The following is a 23915-nucleotide window of genomic DNA, read 5'->3' on the forward strand; positions in this document are numbered from 1 at the left end:
TGTATATTTTATTAAGCAGTTACAGAGGCTGTGCTGTTTTACTGCTGCGTATCCAGCTCAGCCGGGTGGCACTTTTACCACAGTGCTTTATGGTCAGATTATCTGTAATATCAAGGCTTTAATGATGACATGGAATTGCTCTTGCTTCAATTATGGAATTTCAATGTGCTGACGCGAACAGGAGACGGCATTGCATGGCTTAACGCACACTGTTGATCAGTGATGTTTGGTTTGAGAGGCTGTTATCGTGTCACTTTTGGCACTACAAGGCTGTTTTCTTCTTTTACTGACACAATAACGGCGACGGATCGCACCTCCGAGATGAAATGCTGTGATGCAGATGACGCATGGCAAAAGAACATATCTGAACATGCCCGAATCAATGTCTAACCCACATATTCTACGCCACTAAATTAGTATAGCTTTATTTTTTTTATACATTTTTTTTCTGTTTTGTTTTAATATCCTCAAACCCAGTAGCTATAAATGTAAAAGGAAAATAAAACAAAACCCCTTTTCTCTTTTTTTTCAACCTGAAGCTAGTATTTCTTCTTAAGTTTAACTTGTAGTATTATTAGTAGTAGTTTGTAGTATTAGTATCATTAATACTATATATTACTGTTCAGAACAATAAAAATGTTTGGTCCTTTGGTCCCTTAGGGGTGAAAGATTTGCAGTTCTACTGTTGCTAATGGAAACCTCAGTGACCTCCAAGAGTCATAGTTCTGCGCTTGCTGAGAGAGACGGTGAGAGAATAAGAGAAAGAGGGAAAGAGAAAGAAAGTCTGTCAGTGGATGTATAGAATAGCTTCTTTTTTTCCACTGTTTTTCTTGATCTTCAAGTTTTAACCCTCATTTGTCCAGTACAGTAAAAGCCACAAGCGCCTCTTTCCTTAAATATATGTGTATATAATATGTATATAGAAATCTATTTGTTGTTGCTGCTTTTTTGTTTGTTAGTTTGTTGCTTAATTAACAATTCAAGTCTCAACAAGAAAAAGTTCTGTTGTTCAGTCTCATCACATCTTTTTTCAGTTTTTTTTCTTCTCGTCTTTCTTGCACTGTGCCATCTGTTACTGTTAAGTCCCCCGGTGAAGCGCCTCCTCCTCTTTCGCATCTTCTTTTTCTGCCGTAACCTATATCTTCATAAGTAAATGCTGATATGTCTTCAAAAATTCCTTATGTGTTGATTTTTTTAAAACATATTTTGCTTTCAAAGAAAAAAAGTTTAACTCCTCCGAGATATCTTCACGTGTCCTCTAAAACCTGAAAAATAGAAGAAAAAAAAAAGAGGCAATTTCAGATCTCACTGCTCATTAAACTGTCATTCCAAAGATCCATTTCTTTAAACTTTGGATAGTTCAATATCGCTCTATTATATCAGTGTAATGGTCTGGAGAGAGCTAACCCGCACTGGCACACCAATCAATCTTTGTCAATCACGATGATGACAGATTTGCTCATAATTAACACTCCTGCTGTGCAGCATATGAAATCAACCCTTATATTTTCTACATGTCTGCGGATACTAAACTCCAGAAACATGAAATATTTAGCTTTATATTCACTGAACATATAGTGCAGTTAATGAAATTGATACGAGCTCTTAAATTCAGGCAACCTGAATGAGTCTGGAGGACGTTTGACGTCAACACACCAGGAAAAATCAACTGACACTCTTTAAACCAGAGTTAAATGTTCAGCTTCAGGGGAGATAATGTCGAGGATCTGAATCTCGAACCACTGACAGGGCTTCGAAACTCTGCGGGCTCACCTGTGCTGCTGCAATGAATACTGAAGGAAGGCTGTGTCAGTAAGGGCGGCTGGCATCCTTCGGTCTCTTTAGCTGGACTTTCAACCTCTTCATCCCAATCTGAAAGCCATTCATGGCTTGAATAGCTGCCTGTGCACTGGCAGGGTTGTCGAAGCTCACGAAACCTGTGAAGACAATGCAAGTTCACGAGCCTGTCGAGAATTAAGACAATTACGAGAGCCTAAACGAGATTTAACATGAGAATTTAAGCAAGAAACCCTGAGAAAAGACTGCTGGAAAAAAGGTGAGAGATTTGAGAAAATATCTCCCAGCGTTTTCACTGCTTGGTCATCAGGGCCTGTCTACCTCCTGAAGAAGTCTAGATGGCGTTGTTGAGGCAGACAGCGCCTTTATGTGTCTGCAATTGCACACCAGTGTGTTAGAATTGGATTCTAACTTGGTGCGGGACTTCTCTTTAACTTTTGCAACAGATAAGATAACCGACCATTGTGGGACTCCAGATGCAACAAGTGTGGGGGTGTTACTGTCATAAGGCATCACTGTGGTGATGCTATCTTGTGGGTGACAGTTTTTGTCTGGAAGAGATGTAATATCAAGCTGTTCTGTGATCCCTCACTGAGCCATGTAACGGAGTAAGACATATCCTGAATTTTGATGGTTAAGAATGATGCAACAGCTGGTTTTGGAGGCTTTAGTGAAATATAAAACAATGCAATGGATCGCATTTTCCCCATATAAAGATTTAGTTTTGTAATAAAAAAAAAAAACAGTAACAAGAATTTATCAATATTTATGATAGTAGTAAAATAGTAGTGAGCCTGGTAACATGGGCAAGACACGAACGTTGGCAAATGTGTCTTCACTGGTTCTGCAGGTTCTTTATATAGTATAATAGCACAGACTAATCTGTGATCTGTATTAGATCTGCAGATTCCAGGCCATTGGTAATCATGATCAGGATCAGGTCATCCCTATAAATACTTTCTGTTTTTAACTTTCCTTTTCAACATAGCTTTCTGACATCCCAAGAAAGCCAAAAATACCAAAATGAATGAGCACAAGTCACTGTGCAAAGTAGTTCGACCAAAACAAGAGCAAACATAGTTCATCATGAGGAGACAAGTCTGCTGCAAAAAAAAAAACAACCTCAGTGCATTTCCCTCAAGATACACCCCTCCTCAAACCTATGCTGAACATCCTGTTTTCATCATGTGTAAAAATAAAGCCTTGAGGATTCAGTGACCAGAAACTGCAGTGGAGTGTGTCTCCGCTTGATGCGCTCCCCTGTGTCTGTGGTGTCATTAGGAACAGTCGATGACCCATGAAAAACAGCAGGAGCCTCTCCACGTCCACAGCCACCTGGGAGAGATGTCTGCCTGGCCTGCTTGGCTCTGGGTTGGCCCATTAGGGTGAAGGCTGGCCAGCGTGGAGGAGGGCTGAATGCAAGTCTGAAGAAAGTATAGAGGCAGGAGAAAGGAGGTGACCTCCTAACCCACCATCAGTTTAACACATTCGGGCTGGGAGCAGAGATGAGATGGAAAAGGAGACGCAGGCTTAGAGCTCTAAGCCCTCCTGCTCAGTCCTGTCACACATTACAAGTGTGCTTTCTCTCTTACTCTGTTTCTCTGTCTCCTGCATACCATCAATCTAAGTTTATCCCCTCTTTCTCCTATCGAGATTAATTACACCATTGTGCTCCCTCCTTCCCCAGGCCTAACATTATGTTGTAAATGCATAGTGTATAAGTCAATACTGCAAATAGCTCTTCTTTCATGAATTTATATGTTATTAGGTCCCCCCAGGGAGACGGGACTGGCGATCAATTTTGCCCCGGGTTCTGTGGTTCCCTGAAGTGAAAACAAATGCTGATCCATAATTGTCCTTTGCCCCCCTCCCCCTCCTGCCATCCCCTGCCTGCCTCCTCAAAGTTTGTATAAGCCCTGGGGCTTGTTGGTATGTGTAGGCTGATGGGGCTAAATGGGACGGGAGGCATGGAGGTGTGTGAATCAGGCTCAGCAGTGAGGGTATTGACAGATATTGGGGCTACAGAACGGTGATGTGGATGCTGATACAGCACCTCCAGGTTTTCAGGTCACACAGCTGCCAAACAGAAACAAGGACATGGGCTCTGATCGACTGCATCATGGCTAGTTTGGCTACAATGTATTCAGCACATTTTCTTTTCCTGATGCCAAAACACAACAGTCATCAAGATGCAAATTCGGGTCAGTCAGTCAGGGGTAAGATCATTCAATCCACTGTGTCAAACATCATCAAAATCTATAGCGTCCCCCAAAACAAAGCAGTTTTGAGCAAATGTACATTGTTTGGTGCGCAGCACGAAAATAAAAATGTCCATTATTGTGAAAATATAACTAAAATAAGACTATCAAGCTTCACACTTCAGCTGTGAATTTTTACACAACACCCACAAATGGCTGAATGTTTTACAAAAACTATAAGAGATCAGACTGCAAAAGCAAGTTCTGTTTTGTGCAAGAGCACATTGCTGTAACCAACTCCTGTAAGCATCCATTATACATTTACCTTGAATGTAGTCTAATAAGTAGTGAGGTCATTTTTCCTGCTGTATTGCTCTCTACTTCTTTACATATTTGTCAAGTCAGTTGAATTTAATTATAGAGCATATTTAAAAACAACAAATGTTGACTAAAGTGCTGTAAGAAGAAATTAAATAAAACACAGGAGTGTAGAATATCTTGATAAAATCTTAACACGTACAGCATTGCACAAACAACAAATAAAATACAAAGAAATAAAAGTCAGAGTTTGTCAAGCATGTCGTCAGGATTACAATTCAGAGGCTAAAGAGAAGAGATCTTCAAAGAGATGGGCTTTAAATATATCAGCGGAGGGGGACAATCTAATTGTTAGTGGAAAACTGTTCCAAAATTTAGTGCCAACAACTGAAAATGCCCAGTGACCTTTGGTTTTTATCTGGAAGCGTGGAATGGAGAGCAGTGATTGGTCATCAGATCTGAGGGGTCAGGAGGTGGAATAGTGCATGAGCAGTTCAGAAATGTAACCTGGAACTAGTCCATGCGGTGTTTTGAAAATAATAAAAGAAAAATCAGTTCTGTATTTCATTGGCAAGCAGTGAAGAGAGGCCAGTACAGGGCAGACATGGTCTCTCTTCTAGGTACCAGTGAGGAGTCTCACTGCTGCAGGTGACATCAGGCTGATTTCTCAATAGAACAGAATATTTTTGCAGAGGCAGAGAATTGCAGAGGCAAATGCGAGAGGAAATAAAAGCGTGAACTACCGTCTCCAAAATTTTAGTGGACAGGAATAATTTTAATTTTGGAAATCATTCACGATACAAGCCAGAAGCCAGTGCTGCACCCAGTGCTGACAACTGAGTTGATTTGTTTATCAAATTTTAAACCAGAATCGAAGATAACGCCCAAGATTTCTAGCTTGAGACTTTATGTTTACTGACAGAGCCCCAAGGGTATTGATTGCAGTTGCAACAGAGTTATTTGCAGGACCGAGGATTATGATCTCAATTTTATTCTGGTTTAGCTGAAGGAATCTTATTGCCAGCCAGGATTTTATATCCTCAGTGCAATTTAGAAGGGAGTTAACACTGCATGGATCATAAGGTTTCAGTGGAAGGTACAGCTGGGTGTCATCAGCACAACAATGGTAGGAGATCATATATTTTCTGTAAATAGACCCCAAAAGAGGCATATATAGGAAAAATAATATAGGGCCCAAAATGGAGCCCTGTGGTATTCCACAGGAGATGGGTGGAGAGGGTATGACATATTATCAATTCTAACAGAGGCTGATCTATCTTGGAAGTAGGAGGCAAACCACTGAAGGGCCTGGCCCTGAATGTCAACAACATGCTTAAGGAGGTCCAAGAGGACTGAATGATCAACTGTGTTGAAAGCCAAGAGATCTACAAGAATAAAAAAAAACTAGTGAACTTAGCAGACCAGACTCTGCTACGGAGCGCCCTAAAACCTGTGTGAGTGACATTCGTCCAGAATGCTGAATTTGTCCAAGAAGGAGATGACTTGAGAGAACTCTACTTTTTCCAAACGTTTTGGATAAAAATAAGAGCTTTGAGATGGGTCAGCTATTATTAGGAACAGATTGGTCTAAGGAATGTTTTTTGAGAGTGTATAATGGCAAGTTTAATGCAAGAACTATTGACCGGAGGGCTTTGAATTGTTGATTTTAATACTAGGTGTGTCTGGCATGAGGAAATAATGTCTAAGAGACATGAACTGGGGTTCATATTAGCAGTCATATTAGAAACCTGTGAATACAAAGTCGCCATTAACACATCTTTATGTGTATGGCTAAAAAAAGAAGTCCCTCATCCTTATACAACATATGGACTTGAGAGCTGAGTGAGTGGCAGCGAGTAACTCACCGAAGCATTTGCTCTGGTTGGTTGCTCGGTCCATGAAGACCTTAGAGGAGATGACGGTGCCAAAGGGCAGAAACATCTGCATGAGTTCATTGTCTCCAAACTCCTGTGGCAGGTGGTAGATGAACAGGTTACAACCCTCTGGACCTGGAGACAGAGAGAGAGAGAGAGAGAGGGAGAGAGAGAGAGAGAGAGAGAGAGAGTGTTTGGTGGGTGATGAATGGAGAAAGACAGCTGTGACTTTGTCATTTTGATCTATGAAGTCTTTCATGTTCACTAAATTAAGATAAGTGGAAATTGAGTGATAAAACATAACTGTTCTTAAACACGCAAAAACAACTTGAAAATGTTCGCTTTGATTTTCTCATACTGTGCAGATGAGTGTAGATAATGTGTATTTAAAATTTCTATTTACATAAAACCAACTTTTCAAATTAAATGTGAATATGAAGGACTAAATCTAGATGATAGATCACGCTCTCCAACTAGAAACTGTCTGTAGCGTGACTGACATGCTGCAAAACAAATCAACCCCCAACCTACCAATTTACAGCCAATTACAAACTGCAATGCAAACTGAAAGAATTATTATCGTGTAAATAATAACTTTTGAGCTACTTTATCTTCAAATAAACTGCTATCATTTTCATGTAACCCTACTTTGTACATTTCAATTAATTTTATTTGTTCATGTGGGCAATGCCACTATTCTCACAACTAGATATTATACGATACTGTCTATGTAGACAATATACAACCTATTCTCAAGAAGTACAATGTTATAGTTTTATCAACATTGTTCTCCCTCTTCTCTTCTCTTGCTTCATATATCTACAACCTACAGTAAGATGAGATGTGGTCTGTGTTCTCTCAGCCGTTACACTCTATTTATCTATTACAGAGAATGAGATGTGTACAGCGTTACAGTAATATTCTTCTCTCACTCTCATACTCTTTATATATGTATTACACAGAATGAGGAGTGTACAGTGCTAAAGTAATATTGGTCTCTCATGCTCATCTTCTTTATATGCCTATTACATGGGATGAGATGTGTGAAGTGTAAAAGTAATAATGTTCTCTCACCCTCACCTTCTCTCTGCTGCTGCTGCTGGATGACCTGGGGTGGTTGGGGCAGTGTCTGGCCAATGGGAGTCAGCGTGGTGGCTGGGTAGATCGCTGCATAGAAGCAGAGACAGAGAGAGAGAGAGAAAGAGTATAAGAGAGAGAGGGGTGTAAAAACGGGGATCCCACAGAGATTGGTGTCAAGGATGCTTAAGGTCGATCACACAAGCATAACATGTAATCAAAGGCTCTCTGATGTTATGTTCTAAGGCACTGTCCTACACTATCTGAATACATACAGCTTCACACTCATACAGTAGTTACCTTGCAGTAATTGTCTTGTAGCTACCACACATTTAGCATTTACGGCAGACTGTAAAATCTCAGAAATACAGTGTAGTAAGCATTCCTGGCTCAAACCTGTGTATTGCTGTACTCCAGTGAAGGCTTGTTGGAGGGTGTCAGCAGCGGTGGGGCTCTGGGTGGAGTAGGGCGGCAGGCCGTTGGTGTACACAGTCTCCACAGCAGGGTGTCCGTTGGGCTGATGTGGGATGCCGGTGAATCCGTTGACGATGGGCGTGACGATGCTGGGCACGGCGGAGGTGGTGATGTTGGCTGGTGGAGAACTGAGACCTGCTGGGAAAAAGGCTTACAGTTACTGAATCACGAACAGTCTTCCTACATAGCTCTGCATGATTCCACAAAACATTTGTATTTATTAAGACATAGGTAAGTGCGCACACACATGGACATGCAGTCCCATTGTGTACACAGAGTGAACACTTGCACGAACACATACACACGCACACACACACACACACACACACACACACACACACACACACACACACACACACGCACACGCACACGCACACGCACACACACACACACACGCACGCACACATGTGGAGCTTATGACCATGAGTTACACTGCATCTCCTCTCTAATGCAAGGACACGGGTGTGACGTGAGTCTGTCACATATCTACAGTTTGTCGTGACACATCCTGCAGGATAGCTGGGAAGTCAACCTGTGAAAAATGAGCCTGTCCGTAATGTTTGCGCGATACCCTGCTGGCTCCCACTGCTCAAGATGATGAAACCACTATGCAACTTCTGAGAGAGAGAAAAAAAGGAAAAGGTCTGGACTAAATAGAAGATTACAGACGGAGATGTGCTTGAATGAGCAGGTAGTAAAAACACAAAGATGCCTCATACTGTTATACATCATAAAAAAAACTAAATAACAACAGTTGGCAGTTTGACAAATGGGTGGGTCACAACATATAAGGCACACGCCTGAAAGGCAGCTGCAGGATGGTTCATGAGTGGAATTGAAATTGGATGCTCCCTGTCCTCTCTCATTCAATGCATTTTAAAAGGACCCTCCTTTGGAAAGTGTTTCCAATTATGCCGGGAACATCAAAGTACCCATTTTGAGCAGAATCTCACTGTGTGATGGTCTCTCTAAAAGGACTGCGCCGTGGCAAAGCATCCAAGCTCGTTGAAGTACGGCTCCCCTGAGGACCACCTCTCAATCTGGAGACCCTCGCCCTGATTGGACAGAAAGCCCAGGTTGTCACGGAAACCCTCCAGCATGCCATATCCCCACAATCTGGTGCCTGAGTAAAGAAGCCCCTGTGAGAGGTGGTCCAGATAGGGTAAACAATCACATCCAGTGTACACATAACATGCCTCTGAGATTTATGCTAATGCCACTGTAAATATGCTGTACATCACACGCTGAAACCTCCCACCACTGAGTAATATCATCTACATATCCATATGGAGTGCTTTTCCTTCTCTTTACCAATTTTTCCTTTTCTCTTTCCTACCCCTTTCCTCTCCCTGCCTCAGCATTTAAGTCATGAGGAGGCTGACAGTCAGGCAGGCAACTGCAGTGACCAAGGGAATTGCCCGGGTCCAGTGAGAGCTGTTGTGTCTTTTGCGCTGGTTTCCTTTTTTTTTTTTAAAGGCTCCCCACGATTGCTTGTTTCCTGCAGAGCTGTGATGAATTAGACTGTAGCTTCAGCCCATTCTCCTACCAGGACCCAGGAGACTGCCGCTCCTATTCCGAGGGCTAGAGACAGCGAGTCTGCTCGGGCCACACGCACTCTACTGTACCGCCAGATAATGCACCCTCTCCATCATCAGGCAAATTCATTTTCCAAGGCTTACCAGTGGTGTGGGAGCGCGCGCCTACGTATGTGTAGCAGTTGTAGTGATAGTAGGAGTAGCGGTGGTAGTAGTAGGTCGTAGTGTGGACCCCTTACATGCAATTACATAAGCTCTAGGGTCAGCAGTTGGACATGACATCTGTTGTAAAGAAGAACACATGACAGAAATAACAGATTGGGGCCATGAGTCCAGTCAGGTTGTCATGCTGGAAATGTCACAGCATGGAAACAAGATAAGAATCATAAATGTAATAAAGAAAGCATTGATAATGTAGTGAGGCGAAGCTCTGAAACATTTATATACAGTAACTAAGCTAAACTGAATGGCAAGAAACACTACAGTAGCTCGGTTGTAGATGTACTGGACCACAAAATGGGGTTATGATATTAGGAAGAGACAATAAGCAACACCATGGCCAGTAAAGCAATGATTACATGAGAAAGCCATTCATGGGGCATTATCCTCACTGTCACAATGGCCAACATGAGCAGACCTTGCGAGTGTTCTCCTCAGTTGAAATGGGGAAGTATTTTTTACTATCCTGAACTAGAAAATAACAAGACATTTTCATTTAATACCTCAGTGGACATATAGTTCTTGCATTGTGCGAAATTGTATTCATAGTCTGTGTGCAATGCACACACAAGAGTGCAGATACACACTATTAGTGTGTGCTGGCCTCTAATAATGACATGTTGTTCCCCACTCTGGCATGGGTGAGTACTAGAGCTATAGGACAGCAGATTACATATACTGTGCAGCTAGCTCTTAACTAGCACTTCTTCATCTGATTACTGCAAGAAAGAAGGCTGCACTGCTAAACAGTATGCATATGTGTATGCCACATATATTTATGTTATGGAAGCAGAATTCACATTCATATTTTTGCAGGCAGATTCTTTGAGGGGAAAACTGCTGATTTGCCCCTTGCGATGATTGCTTCACGAAAGAAGTCTTCACATGCAACGCAAGTATTTATTATGTTAATTATACATTCGAATCAACGAGGAAAGCTATCCCCATACTGGGGAGAGCAGTCATTACCAGCAAGTACTGTCTTTCACTGGAGCAAGCAATAAGCACTCAAAACAGATGCTTTCATCTAAGTGATTTAAAATGTGATGCATTTAGACTCAAAGAGAAAATGTCTGCCTGGTGTGTGAATCATAAATCTGAATATTGCAAAGGCCCCTTCTGTCAGTTGGTTTACCGTGAAAAACCATGTGACTTTGAATACTGCCCCTCAGGTCACAAATAAATATTTGTGAGGCAAATAAAATGTTCTAAAAGAATATGTGTCAAAACTGAATTTCAAATTTAATTAAGGCATAGTCTGCTCTGCATTAGATTAAGGGTGATTCTTACCAATACCATCACCCACAACTGCTTGCAGAATATATAGTCCTTCCACTGAAAGACTCAGAAAGCCTCTTTTCTCATAGACTTCATAGACTTTAAGTTTTAATTAAACATTGTTACATCATAGCAAAGACCAATGATGTGCACTCGATTTGTACTAATAATGTACTGTAATAATATGAGCATTTTCTGCTTGGGTAGAATTGCAGTGGTGCCTTAATTAATTAGTTAAATCTTCCTCCTGTTTGTCATTGTATGCTGATGACTTAACTCTGTACAGCCACGTAACATCTCTGGATGAAGACCGACAAAAAAATAATTGGAGAGGCAAATAAAAACATTTTTAACCATTAGAATACAAAAATATTCCATATATTCCATCAAAACGGGAACAACACTTCAACGGTTATTAGCTAGCGCCGACTGAAGAGCTCAGCCCTCTGCGAGTAACAATGAAAGGCAAACTGTCAAGTTCCAAACACCTAATCACAATTTCCATTTGGGCAGTCCTGAAAATGGGAGGTTTGAGGAGAGTTGCAACTAAATTGAACATGAAGAGTCAAGCCGCAGTCTATTAAGCCCAGGTCTGCAGTGTCTTGGAGTGTGCTCCACCTATAGTAGTCACCTTGACCTGCTTAATAATATATGAGAAAACTGAGGAGGTATTGGAGTGGACGAGGCCTTTACCCAATTTCCCTGCTGTTAGGTTCTCATATGAGATGCTCACCAACCAAAATAAATCCAAATTATGCTCCCTCTTGTAAAGGCACTGCACCACTTACCGATAGCTAAACCATGCTCTGTCCCTTCCAGTTTTAACAACACCACTATGGATAAAAGCTTCTGCCAAACATCTAGCCAAATGTGGAAAAGAGTGATGTTTTTGACAGATAAAAGACACTGAAAATATAATAATGCAAGAATAACAATATAATAAGTCACACCACTACAATAAATATAAATTACATGTGGTTTTAAAAATAGTAAGTGTCTGTGATTTGTCTTCAGCTTATGTTAAAAGTGGACTATGTGAAACTACAACTTTCCACAATACTAGCCCTATTGTCTGCTCCACTCTTGAGGTTAATGTACATACAACGCATTGACCATAGTGATGTGTCTGACTTTCAGATCACTTAGCAGACCAGCTGGACAGTTTGTGAAGCTCTGCTGCTCATGTGAAGCTCAGTTTGCTTACAGAAATCAGATTTGGTCCAACAAAGAGCTGTGGCTGTGCTCTCTGCATGTGCTCGCACACACTGGAAACAGGGATACATTCTGCTGTCACAGAGTTGCTCATTGTCGCTCTTGGGATTTGTTATGATTCTGATGCAATAGGCCTTATCTAAACTGAAAGGGGGCAAATTTGTATGAGGTACAAAAGCTCTTTGTGTAACTAGACATGTTTCTAAGTCGACATTTTGCCCTTGAAGATAAAATTATTGTGAAAGTAATTTTACACATTGGGTAGAGTAAAGTCTTAAAGACGAGATGGGCTGGAAGCTGAAGGTCAAACCATCATTTAAGACACACAGGTGTTCATTTCCCAAGCTGTTTCATTTGGCTCTGAATGGACTGCAGGACGTTTTTTCCCCCAAAAAAGCTTCAATGTGATACTTGACTCACCACCATGCAGTCCTGTTTAATGATATTTCGTTTTTAGTACTTTAAATCGTAACGATATCTGCTTTTAGCATTTGTTTGTATTAGAATTGGCCATTAAATATAAAGTGCCTGTACATGTATGTTGCCTCGTGGAGGACAGGTGCACATATTGAGAAAGATCACTGTGTCAAACAGCTCATTAGTTTCAAGGTGTTTGTCACCATGGAAGTGTTCTGCATCAATGGTATAACCATGCTCAAATTCATCAGGGGTGCTGTGGCACATCCAGCCTGCCTGTGAGTAGGTTGTCTCTGTCTGTGGAGCATCTGCAGTATACTTTGTGTAATACATACTTGTGCATGTACACCTTCAGCACCATGCAACAGAACATTACAGTGGCTTTGATTACACAATTCTCACATCCTAACAAAGAATCCTTGACACTGCGTGTTCCTCACCACATATACCCAGCAGGATCCGCATCTCTCTCCCTTTCTCCCTTCCTCCTCTCCCTCACCCTCTTTATCTCCATCTCCCTCTCCTCCTGTTAATCCAGCTATGCCTCTCTCTCCCTTGTTTTGTTTAACTTTTATTCCTTCTGCAGTGCTCAGGGAGCGGCACCTGGCGAACATTATTTTCAAAAAGCATCATCATGCATCATTGTAAGGATACATGCTCTAATCAGCTGAACCATCTGGCAAATGGCGTATGCACCATCAAGCTTAAATGCTTTGCATCTGTTGATCAAATGGATGTCTCATTGTTTTCAGAGTAACACCCTTAACCTCTGAGCCTCTTTGTACTTCGGCTTGCTGTCACAAACAAGACTTTTATGTTGCAGAGGTTACACTGATCATTTAAATAAAAGATAAATGTCACACATTTACCTCAAGATCAGGCAGGGTTTTTCTTCTATTAAACTACAATTGGAGCTTTATGTTAATGCAGCAGTGTGTAAATCACAAAGGTGGTGGTCTAGCCATCACTTGGCAATTGCTCTCATTTTGGAAGGAAAGGGGACATTAACCTTTCTACCTTTTAAGCTATTGTACTGTATTTGACACGGCTGCCAAATGCTAGAATTTATAGATATACTTTGAGCTCTAATTTGGTTGATGAGACAAATTAATGCATAAATTACACTTCTGTTGAAGCAGAGAAGCACTCTGCTCCCAGACCCAAAAAACAGATTCTGATATTACAATGAATTATTCCACTGACTCGTGGCAGACATCCTCCAGTCTCTCAGTAGTGTCAGACTCTCTTGCCCTACTTATACAGACAGCCTTGCCAGTAATGTTATGTATTCCTTCAATGAACTCTAAATAAGTCATACCCACAAGTGTGAAAGGGCAGAGAGAAAATAGCTGTGTGTACCAAAGCAGCAAGCTAGACTACCACTCCTGCAGCTGTTGCCTCACTCAAATTAATGAATGAAGAAAGGGGAAATAAAACATTTGATATTTATGATAGTCCATGAAAATTCATGAAAGCCATGCTTTCACTCAAGGATTAATAATATATTACCTTCAATAATAAACGGTAATCAGTCGACTGTAGCTTACACAGAAGCATGTCCAGATAAATGGCATCACTTCACACACATCTGATTCACAGACTTAGAGGCACTCAATTCTCTTCCTTTCTCTCTCTCTCTCTTTGTCTTTGTCTCTGTAAAAAGCACAACATATTTTTCCTTTGCCTAAGCCAAGCTGTTTGCTCCTGGCATTGCCAATTGATACAAAACAGCCTTAATTTTTCTATACAGAAGTACTGCTTTTACAGAATAAAACGAAATTCAGCAATATTTCCCTTAGATTAAGGTACTGATTTTGAGAGGCTACAGTTCAAGAGACACACAAACAATTCAAGCTCTCCCTCTCTCTCTCTCTCTCACACACACACACACACACACACACACACACACACACACACACAAAGATTGAGTTCCTTGCAATACAGTTGCACTATCTTTCATCAGCACTATTGTGTTGCAAAATACAGGTATGCATGCAGAACACAAAGATTTTTGCCATACTGTCAGTGCTTTACCCATCAAAATAAGATGCTACTCAGCAAGACTGAGCTCCACTTTTAATCACTGTCTCTGATTGATTATGCCCGCCCAAAAGTGCACACTTCGCACTGAAAACATCACCGTGAATATTTGACAAATGGGTCTCCTCTTTAGATATATTGCCTGATGGTGTAAATTATTGCAGATGTACTGTACACATACAGCATGTACAGTATGTCCACTGGCATGCTCCATCGTTTCACTTTCTATACAGGCGTTCAACTGGCTTGAGGTGGAGACATGCATGTTTAAAAGGTTAATAAGTGTCCTGTAGCATTGATTTCCACACCTGGCCTGCTGCCTGTCCTTTTTAGTTTAATTCGACTGACTGGTGTGAATTAAGTGAAGCAGGACTTAAGCTTTCTATCTTTGTGTTTGTGGGTGAAGACATGAACAAAATATCTACTTGAGAGAATATTTTTCTTCCCCATAGAAACCCCAGTGTAGAGAGAATTTGATATAGTGCAGCAGGTTTGTAGTAACAAGCCGGATTCCTGTGATGGCTATAAAGAAAATCTAAAATAGGCCTTGTTGCACTGGTGACGGTTCTCCCTCTCACACTCACTGATTGGTTTAAAGTTACCAAAGTCATCACCTTAAAAACTCAATACTGCAGTGTTGACAAAGTAGGTGAGCGGAGCACAACAAAGACTTGGTTACTGTATTATTTATTTCAGCTCGTGCTTTTGTTGAGCGGAGAATCTTGAAGTTTCCACTGTCTCAAGGAAAATGAAGCACTGCTGAATAAGCAAATGTTATGCAGTGGGTTGGTATTTCAAAGTCCTTCCTTTTCCTCTGTAATGTATCTGCATAGGAGGTGTTTGTTATGGAAAACAAAACCAACTGCATGAAGATCATGCACAAGTGCTTCAAAGCACAAGGTCAAAATACTACAGGGAAATTAACGCCTTATCTGTAAACTTACTTATTGATATTCCTTATTCTGCTGCTTCTATCCACAGATATTTTCTGCATTCACAAACAACATAAACATGCAAATCCCATTGAACGTATTTTTTCATATTAGTCTCTCTTTCTCTCCAGTGGAATAATTTTGGATTACCAGTAAGCAGGCACCCTTTCTTTTGGCCTTGCTGCAGCTGTAGTTTTTTTATTCTCACACTGCGCGCACGCACGCACACACACACACACACACACACACACACACAAATATTCATACAGACATTATTAAAAATACAAGTCAACCTATAACTACCACACTAACATGCACAAATACACACACACACACAAAACCTACACACAGTAACAGACATTTAACACAAGCACACAAGACTTTGGTCGTTGCATCACTAACCGACCCTCAGTCCAAAAACACAAACATACACACTCACAAGAGGAAAGGGAATGAAACCGAGTGCTCACCCAGGGTTTGATGAAACTCACCCGACACCGGGGTCATGGGGGTGGGTGGGAGGCTGTTGATGTTGAGCGCCCCCATCTGGTGGATCTGTGTGGCCGGGAAAGCCACGCTAGGCGTGAGGTAACCGCCGTGGCTTGCTGCCATTATGGCTGCCTGCTGCTGCATGAGCTAAAGAAGAGGGACACGGAGAGATGGGTGTAGGAAAGGAGGGTTGGATGGGTTGTGAGGGAGAGCAGGATGGAGAACAGGGTGCCGGGGAGGTGAGGGGAGGACAGATGGTAATGAAAAATATAGTAAGTTGGGAAGGAGTCAGACAAAGACGGGAGAAGGGGAGCGAGAGGCAAGAGAAACATAGCAAGGGTAAGAACAGAGGGAGGGATGTATGTTGAGGTTGATGGATGGATAGTGCATGGGAAGTACAGAGAAAGTAGAGCGGAATAAAAGAAAGGGAAGAAAAAAGAAGCCTGTCAACCTATGTTTAGTGAATCTGTCTATCCTCCCAGCAGGAAGCCTGTCACCAGCTGCAGAAACGATTTAATAGCTGTCTGTTGGGCTCATACAAATCAAGGCATTGACATGTGCACATTATCTCTGTATTCAGAGAAGAGGAAAAGTTTGTAGAGTTGCTGTGCTCTTTCCTTACAATTGTCAAACTTCACAATACTCCATTTGGTTGTATAAAATAAGCTACGCTCCCTCTAGTCTTTTCCCCCTGGACTCTTCTTTAATTTTTCTGATGTATTTGTAATGATTGCATGCTTGTAGCCTGACATTCATTCACAGTCAAGAATTGTCTTTAGTTTATAATTTAGTTGGAAAACGCTATGCCTGTCTCTGGACTAGTTTTACCAAAACAGTGGGCATTATGCAACCTGAATAGATTTAGGGTTGGAACTTCATGAAATGACCATTGTCTCTGCCACTGAAAAGTTGTTTTAGAGACATACTTCTGCCAAACAACATTGTGTTCCTTGGTATGCAGAACCGTTTTGAGGTGTCACTGAATCCAGACCCTGAGTCATTAAAACAATATTTTCAAAGCAGGCGTAGCTGGCAACTCATATTCCAGACCATGTTAGTAATACAGTATGTTAGTCAGAAAATTGCAGTGGCAGTCTTTTTTTCACCCATTGGACAATCCCACAACGAGATAAAATCAATAGCCTTTCATTCACTCAGAATTTTTACTTGGCATGAACTGAGAAGTGGGAGCTGAAACTATTTTCCGGCAAACGCAGCCCACAGAGTGTTTATTCATATGCATAGGATATGCTCACATGCACCGTTGCCCTGCACTGAGCTCACACACAAACACACAGTCACACAAAAGAACTCACACGTACACACAACATGCATGAGGAGAGATAGGGAGTATTTGAGTTTCCGCACTCAGCTTAAATTCTCCCTGTGCAAACCACATGCTGAATGCCTAATTCAGAAGAAAATCTATCATTGTACAATAGCTTTCGCAGGTTGTGAACCAGTGGGTTTATCTGGGGAATCAACAGTCTTTTGCAGGCTGTGAAGGTATGCAGACCTGTGTGGTATAGGAATACAAACACTGCTTGACCAACCTTTTACCCCCGTCTCTGCATGTTTAATACTGCATAGCTGCTGTGTGTCAGGGGAGCTGCTGATGGCCGTGGCCTGAGAATGACTCGTACAGGCAGAAATCAAACTCTTCTGCCACTGGCACTAATGCTAATGACGATGTTGTGAGACAGTGGAGGTATAGAATGCCACTCTGCTTGTATTTGCATGGGGACCCTGCAACGGAAAAGCCAATTATTTTCCCTCAGTGCCCCTGTCAAGTAACCTGAAAGCGGCTGTCCCGCTGTAGAATGCCCAGCGCTGGCATCTCATCCATTAGCCACATGCCTTGCCACTGCTATCTATTAACACCTTTTTTCATTTGCATAATTTCAATGTGACAAATGGGGATCATCCATTCCTTTCCAAATAAGATGAATTGAGCCTTTAAGGGGCCATAGCTGCAAAAGACAGCGACGGAACAAGAAACTAAACAAAAGCAATGACACAGAAACAAACAAAGAGGTCTAGAGGATCTGGGGCTCCCTTGCTTTGGCAATGCTGTGACTGCCCCCCCCTATTAGGACGTGAATAGGGTTGAACTTGAGGATGAAGGGTCTGACTGGCCTGGTATTACAGAATAAATACACTGTCACTCCACTTGCAGGTCTTTTTTTTTGTCTTTTCTTAGGCTCTGCTTGCTGCTTTCAGGAGGACTGGCGACTTATGGCTGATTCTAATAAGCTTGCAGCCTATTTATTGTGGGCCCTGTGGCGTTATACAAGCTACAGGCCTGGACGGAGTAATAATGGCGTAGGAGTGAATACTAGCGAATCCAGAATGCTAGCCTCTCTCCCAATGCATGTCATAGATAATGAAATCCTTAATGCCATCCGTCAGATTGTCATGGATAACAACTCTGGCATTCATTGATGCTTCGTTCCAAATTAAAATGCAGCAAATTGGAAATCCAAGCATGTAATTATGTTGGAATGCAGTGGTTAATACAAACTGGCTCTGATAAAAATAAAATAAAATAAAGAGCAGAGTGGTTATGTTGACAGAGATATTCAAAGTCGTTCCATTTTACTTTTCATGTGTATATGCTTTTTTCTTCCTTCACAAAATTTCAAAGGCATTATATTCAAAAGCCATTCCCGTTTCTTTATTTATGCACTACCCAGCAGAAAGCAAATGTCTCTGGCAGAGAACGAGCAGAACTGAGTCTTCATCATTTCTGCTTCCTCTTGAAAAGAAAGGAAGAGGGAAGAAAAGGCAGACAGAAACAAGGGAGACAAAAGGGAAGCGCGTGAGATGAAAGGGAGCAAAGAAAGTTGCCCGGGCTCCAGCAGCATTCATTTAGTGTCAGACATCTGCTTTTTTATTGCAACCTGATGGCATTACTCTCCCCTGGTGCCAGCAGGCAATCACCTCTTTATCACATGGCAATTATCTCTGTAGCGCTGCTCTGTGACTCTCTGACTCTCAGCACTGTCACATGTGACCCCTTATAGCCCAACCAGCCAGGGACAGAGGGAGAGGGGGTGCGAGCGAGAGACAAAGAGAGAAAAAGAGGGAGAAAGAGAGAGGGTGAGAAAGGTTAAAAGAATGAGAGAGAGAGGGAGACAGTAGGTCAATGAGGTGAACTAAAAGACTGAAGACAGAAGACTGAAGCTCAAGGGCCTCATTTGTTAGCCCCATGCTAGCAGGCTGTATTTCCTCAGATAGATTTGAACAGGTTTTTCCATCTGATGCACTGCCTTATGCGTGTAAATGTGTATGAACGGAGCTAGTCCTCACAAGTATAATACAGCTAAACCAGGTCACACACATGCTTGTGTGTGTGTGTGCGCAGTTCACAGCACAGCCAAATGATGCAGTAATCTGTTAGCATCGTTTCTCATGTGTGCTGTGTTGCAAAAGGCTCTGTTTGAGTGTGAGTCCCTCCAACAGGGGGAGATGTTTCCTAATGTGAGTTTACAGTCATCATCCTCCCTCTCATCCACCCACACATTGTCACTATTAGCACCGAGTTAAACCATTTTCTCTCCTCTCATTTATCTACCTCACACTCAGTCTAATGCATCTTGTAGGGAGGTGAGAGGAGCACGGTCCTGGAGGTGCCTTTAAATCTAAAACTTGTCTGTTGTCCTATGACACAGCGTGCAGTCCTGCACCAAGGGAAGCTAAAATTGCTGTCTTCACAAAGAGACATGGCTTTAGACGACACAAGGAAGAAAAGTGACTTGAATCAAATCTAATCGTGTACAAATATGATGTTTGTGTCTTGAAGCTGAAACAAAAGGTAATAAAACTGGTTTTATTACTTGCATTCAGCAATTCATGGGAGAACTATTATCACTCACTGCTAACACTGGAATGAAACATGGAATCTCACTCTCTCGCTCCCCTTCGGCTTGTGTTTTATGAAATCACCTTTTTGCAAATAGGATGTCTCCTGTCAGAGCACACCAGTGTCTGTGTCTATCGTGAAAATGGCACATTTCTCATTTTTGGCATATGTTGTCAGTGTTGTACCCCTCCAATTTGTGTTCAGAGCCCCCTCCTTCTCCTGGTTTGACTAAAATCCAATTTACTGGCTGTCAGCTCAACTCTATAATCCTATCCACAGCCGTAGTGGAGAGGTAGCTCTTTGAATTTACCATTTACTGTACTGCCTGGTTATAGCTATATATACCACCTCCCCATGTCTGTATTCTATACTGTGCCACCTCCTCTTCTCTTGGCCACTGTATATGGAGAGTGGGCGAACATGTAGTGTGTCTTTGGAGATAAAGTCCTTTTTCTGTCACTGCAGGTTTGTCGTCTTGGGGGAATATGTGTAGTTTATCTTGCCGTAAAGAAACATTCATCGTATCACTTCAGCACATTCCCGGTGGCTACAGGGGAATCAAGGCAGAGCCACCATGTGCACACAGCCAGCACCAGTGACTGTAATGTAATCATAACCCCTGCACAAGCTGGACACCCACACTAAAGATAACTAATATTCCCCTTTACTCCACATTATTGCGTACCTAGCAGTCTGAACCAGTATTTAGACTCATTAAAGTCTTTGGCGAGATATGAAAACAAGAGACTCGCTGATAATCCATTATTGCCTCTTGTGCGCTCATTGCTTTATCAAAAGTTGGGGTGAGTTTATCTCCAAGGTTGCCTTGCCTCGGAGTTCCTCCACCAACTTGCTTTATTTTGCTAAATTCATTATAGTTACATGGCATCCACAGTCTCTGTGATTCATAATATTAATACAAGGAGCATTTCACCTTCACTAACATCATTCATGCTGTATAATCTTTTTGTTGAGAAACCACATACGTGCAATTTCTCCTTTAGATTTAATGGTAATTGATTCTCTCTAATGCAGAAGTATCCCAGTGCCCTTGTTACTTTCACTCAGAACTCAATTTCCTAACATCATCCTGCTCTTTGTCAAACTATGTGTGTGTGTGTGTGTGTGTGTGTGTGTGTGTGTGTGTGTGTGTGGGAGAGAGAGAGAGAGAGAGAGAGAGAGAGAGAGAGCATTTGCTGTGTAGTGTGTGAGTATGTACACTCTTGTGTGCGTCTGTATGAGTCGACACGGGTCTCTGCCACAGTAAATAACAGTCATGGCCAACCTGAGTGGGGCACAATGGTCTCCCCGCAGACCGCCACTGCCTCCACCAGCCCTTAAACATTTGCATTTCTCCACATTTCCTGGGAAAGGGCTGCATTTCATGAATGGTAATGAAGGTGGGAGTTTTACTGGAGAGAGCACAAGAGATGGCCTCGCAATTACTCTGGGATGGTCAATTTGCACATTTCACACTGGGTCCCATGGTTGTGATGTGAAAATGAGGGAAATGGATAAGCCCCCAGGACCTGACTAACGTCAACAATTAATCCTGGCATTTAGAAATAGTAAAAAATATATAACTTTGACATCCAAATAAGTACAGGGTAAAGTGAATTTGTGTTCCTCTTTCTCTGTAAATAAAAACTCTGTGGAGGTTTATGTGTATTTATGCAGTGTGTTGTGACAGAGGCCTAGGTTTTTATCTCAGCATTGGATGGAAAACTCTTCTTAAATTCATTTTAGCCTGCTCCAAGAACGTAGCGCATGTGCGTGCATGCTTGGGCATGTGAGGGTGTGCGCGTGTGCTCTGCCTCTGCGGGGAAGAAGAAAGTTTGTGTGCAGATAAGTTGCCTGTGGAATATTCTGAGTCAACTGTGGCCCCTGAAGCATCTCATGGGCCCAGAGGGAGGGACAGGGGGAGGGAGGGGGGAGGGTAGAGAAGCAGTGTGATAGAGGGTAGAGGGGGCGCATGGTGAGAGGGGCTGCATAGGCTGTCTGAACTCATCAAAGAGCTGGGGGTCTACTGTGTGTGTATGGTGCCATGCCCTGAGGGGGGGGTACAGTGGGCGGGGGGTAGGAGGGCAGGAGGAAGCTGATGAAGGCGTTGGAGGGCACAAGCTAACAAAATGTGTGTGTGCCTACGTGCTATGGGTAGTGAAAGCTTGAATGTGATGGCATAGCAGCACTGCCTAAGAGGAGGAGAGGATAAAGAGGTGGTGCTGATGGGAGTTATGATAGTTTGGCAAACTGATTTTCACCTGTGACAATGTCTATCGAGTAGGGAAAAAAACAGGAAAAAACAAAAACTGTACTGAAATTACTTAAAAAGTTATTGTGTTGGAGTGTGTAAAAATATCAGATTTTTATTTGGACCAAATTGCAGCCAAGCTCAAGGCAAAATAAACTGTTGATCGTTTTTTACGTCCTTCATACAGAGAAATATTAGGGTTCATTTAGAGTGTTTCTGGCATGAATGAAGCCCAATATTTGCTCTTGTCTGCTCTCCACCAACTCCTGGGGGAAATATCTGGCTGGCTATATTATCTGCTAATTGCTCCACTGTGCTCACCAGCTAGTCACAAACTTTGTCTGCCATTTGGCATGAAACCAAAACAAGAGCTGAAAGGTGCTGAAACGCTCCGTACCGCTGATAATTCTCAGTGTGTTCGTCACTGTGACACCTTTCAAATATGCATTGTCATTTAATCCAATATTTATATAACGCTGATATTTAACCATGATTATGGCAGCTTTAACGACTTTAACAAAGAAAAAAGTCAGTTAGCAATATCTTTATCTTGAAACAGAAGTAAGAAACCCTTGGGACAGTTTGTTCCATCTATTGCAATTGTATTCATACATGTATATACTTATACTAGTCTGTCTGATATGGAAGAATGTATTTCCATTCGTGTTGCTCTGTGTGTGCGACATGTGTCTTTACCAACTCACCGCATGTGCGTAAGAGCTGTAGGTGCTGAAGGGAAGGGCGATCGCTGGGTTGAAGATGCCAAACTGCCCAACCATCTGCTGCATACGTCTGATGGTGCGCTCCTTGTCTGTGTCGGCAAACTTGACCACCAAGCTGGATGAAGCGCCCTGAGGGGGTAGAGAGAACAGAAGGTCAGATGGAAAATAGCACGGACACTTAACCCTGCTTTACCAAAAGCACCTTTAATGCCAACACTCACTCAGTCAATCACAGTAGGATCATAGTCTTATAGCATCCCATCCACTATCTCCAGAAGGCTTTCAGCCACTTCAGGAATAATTTGCCTATGAGACCGTTATGATTTAGTACATACTTAGAGACAGCCACTAAAAGAAGGCAAAAAAAAAAATCCAGTGCAAGAGCATGAAGAATGTTATTGGTTATTATTTCTGATTTCTTAGTATGCTGTGTTCATTAGCAACAACAACCGCTGTTAACATCAATATCGAGTGAGCTCCTCTAATTGCATGTCAGAGTTTTTTTGGGTTTTCTAGATGCAACATCATTGCACATTTGTATTATTGCAGAGAATCCTGCTTCTTATTTTGTGGCTGGCATACATAAACATGAACCTAACAGAGATATGTGGAGAATAAAAATATTCTGCTTATTGAGTGAACAGCTCTGCAGGCAGATGTGCAGACAGAAATACTCGGTTCTTTCAATCAGTGTTTAACATATGTACAAAGTCACTCGGGGCAAAGCAGCCTCACTGTGCTTGACATAAATACTTAATCCCCCCCCAGCCTCCCTGGTACAGTACATATATGTAACCTTGGTGTTCTTGCCACAGTTAAGGTTAAAAGACCTGCAATGTACAATGATTTGAAATAAGAGCTGCAATTGGCAGTGGTTACTATTGACCTTGAAAATGTTGCTTTTTAGGACAATTTCTCTCATTCTGTCCTCCCTCTGTTTCAGCCTCCCTCTTTCTATGGCTCTGGCTATCATCCCCTTATCAACACTATTACCTCTTTCTGCAGCCCAATGATGGAACAGCAGGTGTGTCTGCCACACACCCTTCATTAAGAATCTTCAAATGATTTAGCGCTACAGTTGACCTTTTGTGTGCTCCGCCTCTCCGCCCCTCTGTGCCCCCAAACTGGCCAATCGATCCACATAAAAGGCCGAAATATTACTCTGATCTGACAGTGTAGAAAGGTTGTGTGTCAGTCATGATAAGGGGCCCCCTGAAATT

The 23915-nt window shown here is 42.0% G+C and overlaps 1 protein-coding gene across 3 annotated transcripts in view; it reads right to left on the reverse strand.

Moving 5' to 3' along the window:
• Positions 1-1809: 1809 nt before the first annotated feature.
• celf5a (cugbp, Elav-like family member 5a) overlaps positions 1810-23915 on the reverse strand; it is a 178608-nt gene continuing 156502 nt past the window's right edge. Inside the window, exons 6-11 of one of the 3 annotated variants that reach the window (XM_070832952.1) lie at positions 22678-22824; positions 15859-16007; positions 7661-7866; positions 7268-7354; positions 6179-6322; positions 1810-1937 (exon numbers count right to left, since the gene is read on the reverse strand). In XM_070832952.1, coding sequence (XP_070689053.1) covers positions 1810-1937; positions 6179-6322; positions 7268-7354; positions 7661-7866; positions 15859-16007; positions 22678-22824 — 861 coding nt within the window. Of the gene's footprint in view, positions 1938-6178; positions 6323-7267; positions 7355-7660; positions 7877-15841; positions 16008-22677; positions 22873-23915 lie in introns of all 3 variants that reach the window. The other 2 variants (XM_070832951.1, XM_070832950.1) reach the window with 2 other exon arrangements.

The sequence above is a fragment of the Pempheris klunzingeri genome, chromosome 6, assembly GCF_042242105.1.
Source record: "Pempheris klunzingeri isolate RE-2024b chromosome 6, fPemKlu1.hap1, whole genome shotgun sequence".
Lineage (NCBI taxonomy): Eukaryota > Metazoa > Chordata > Actinopteri > Acropomatiformes > Pempheridae > Pempheris > Pempheris klunzingeri.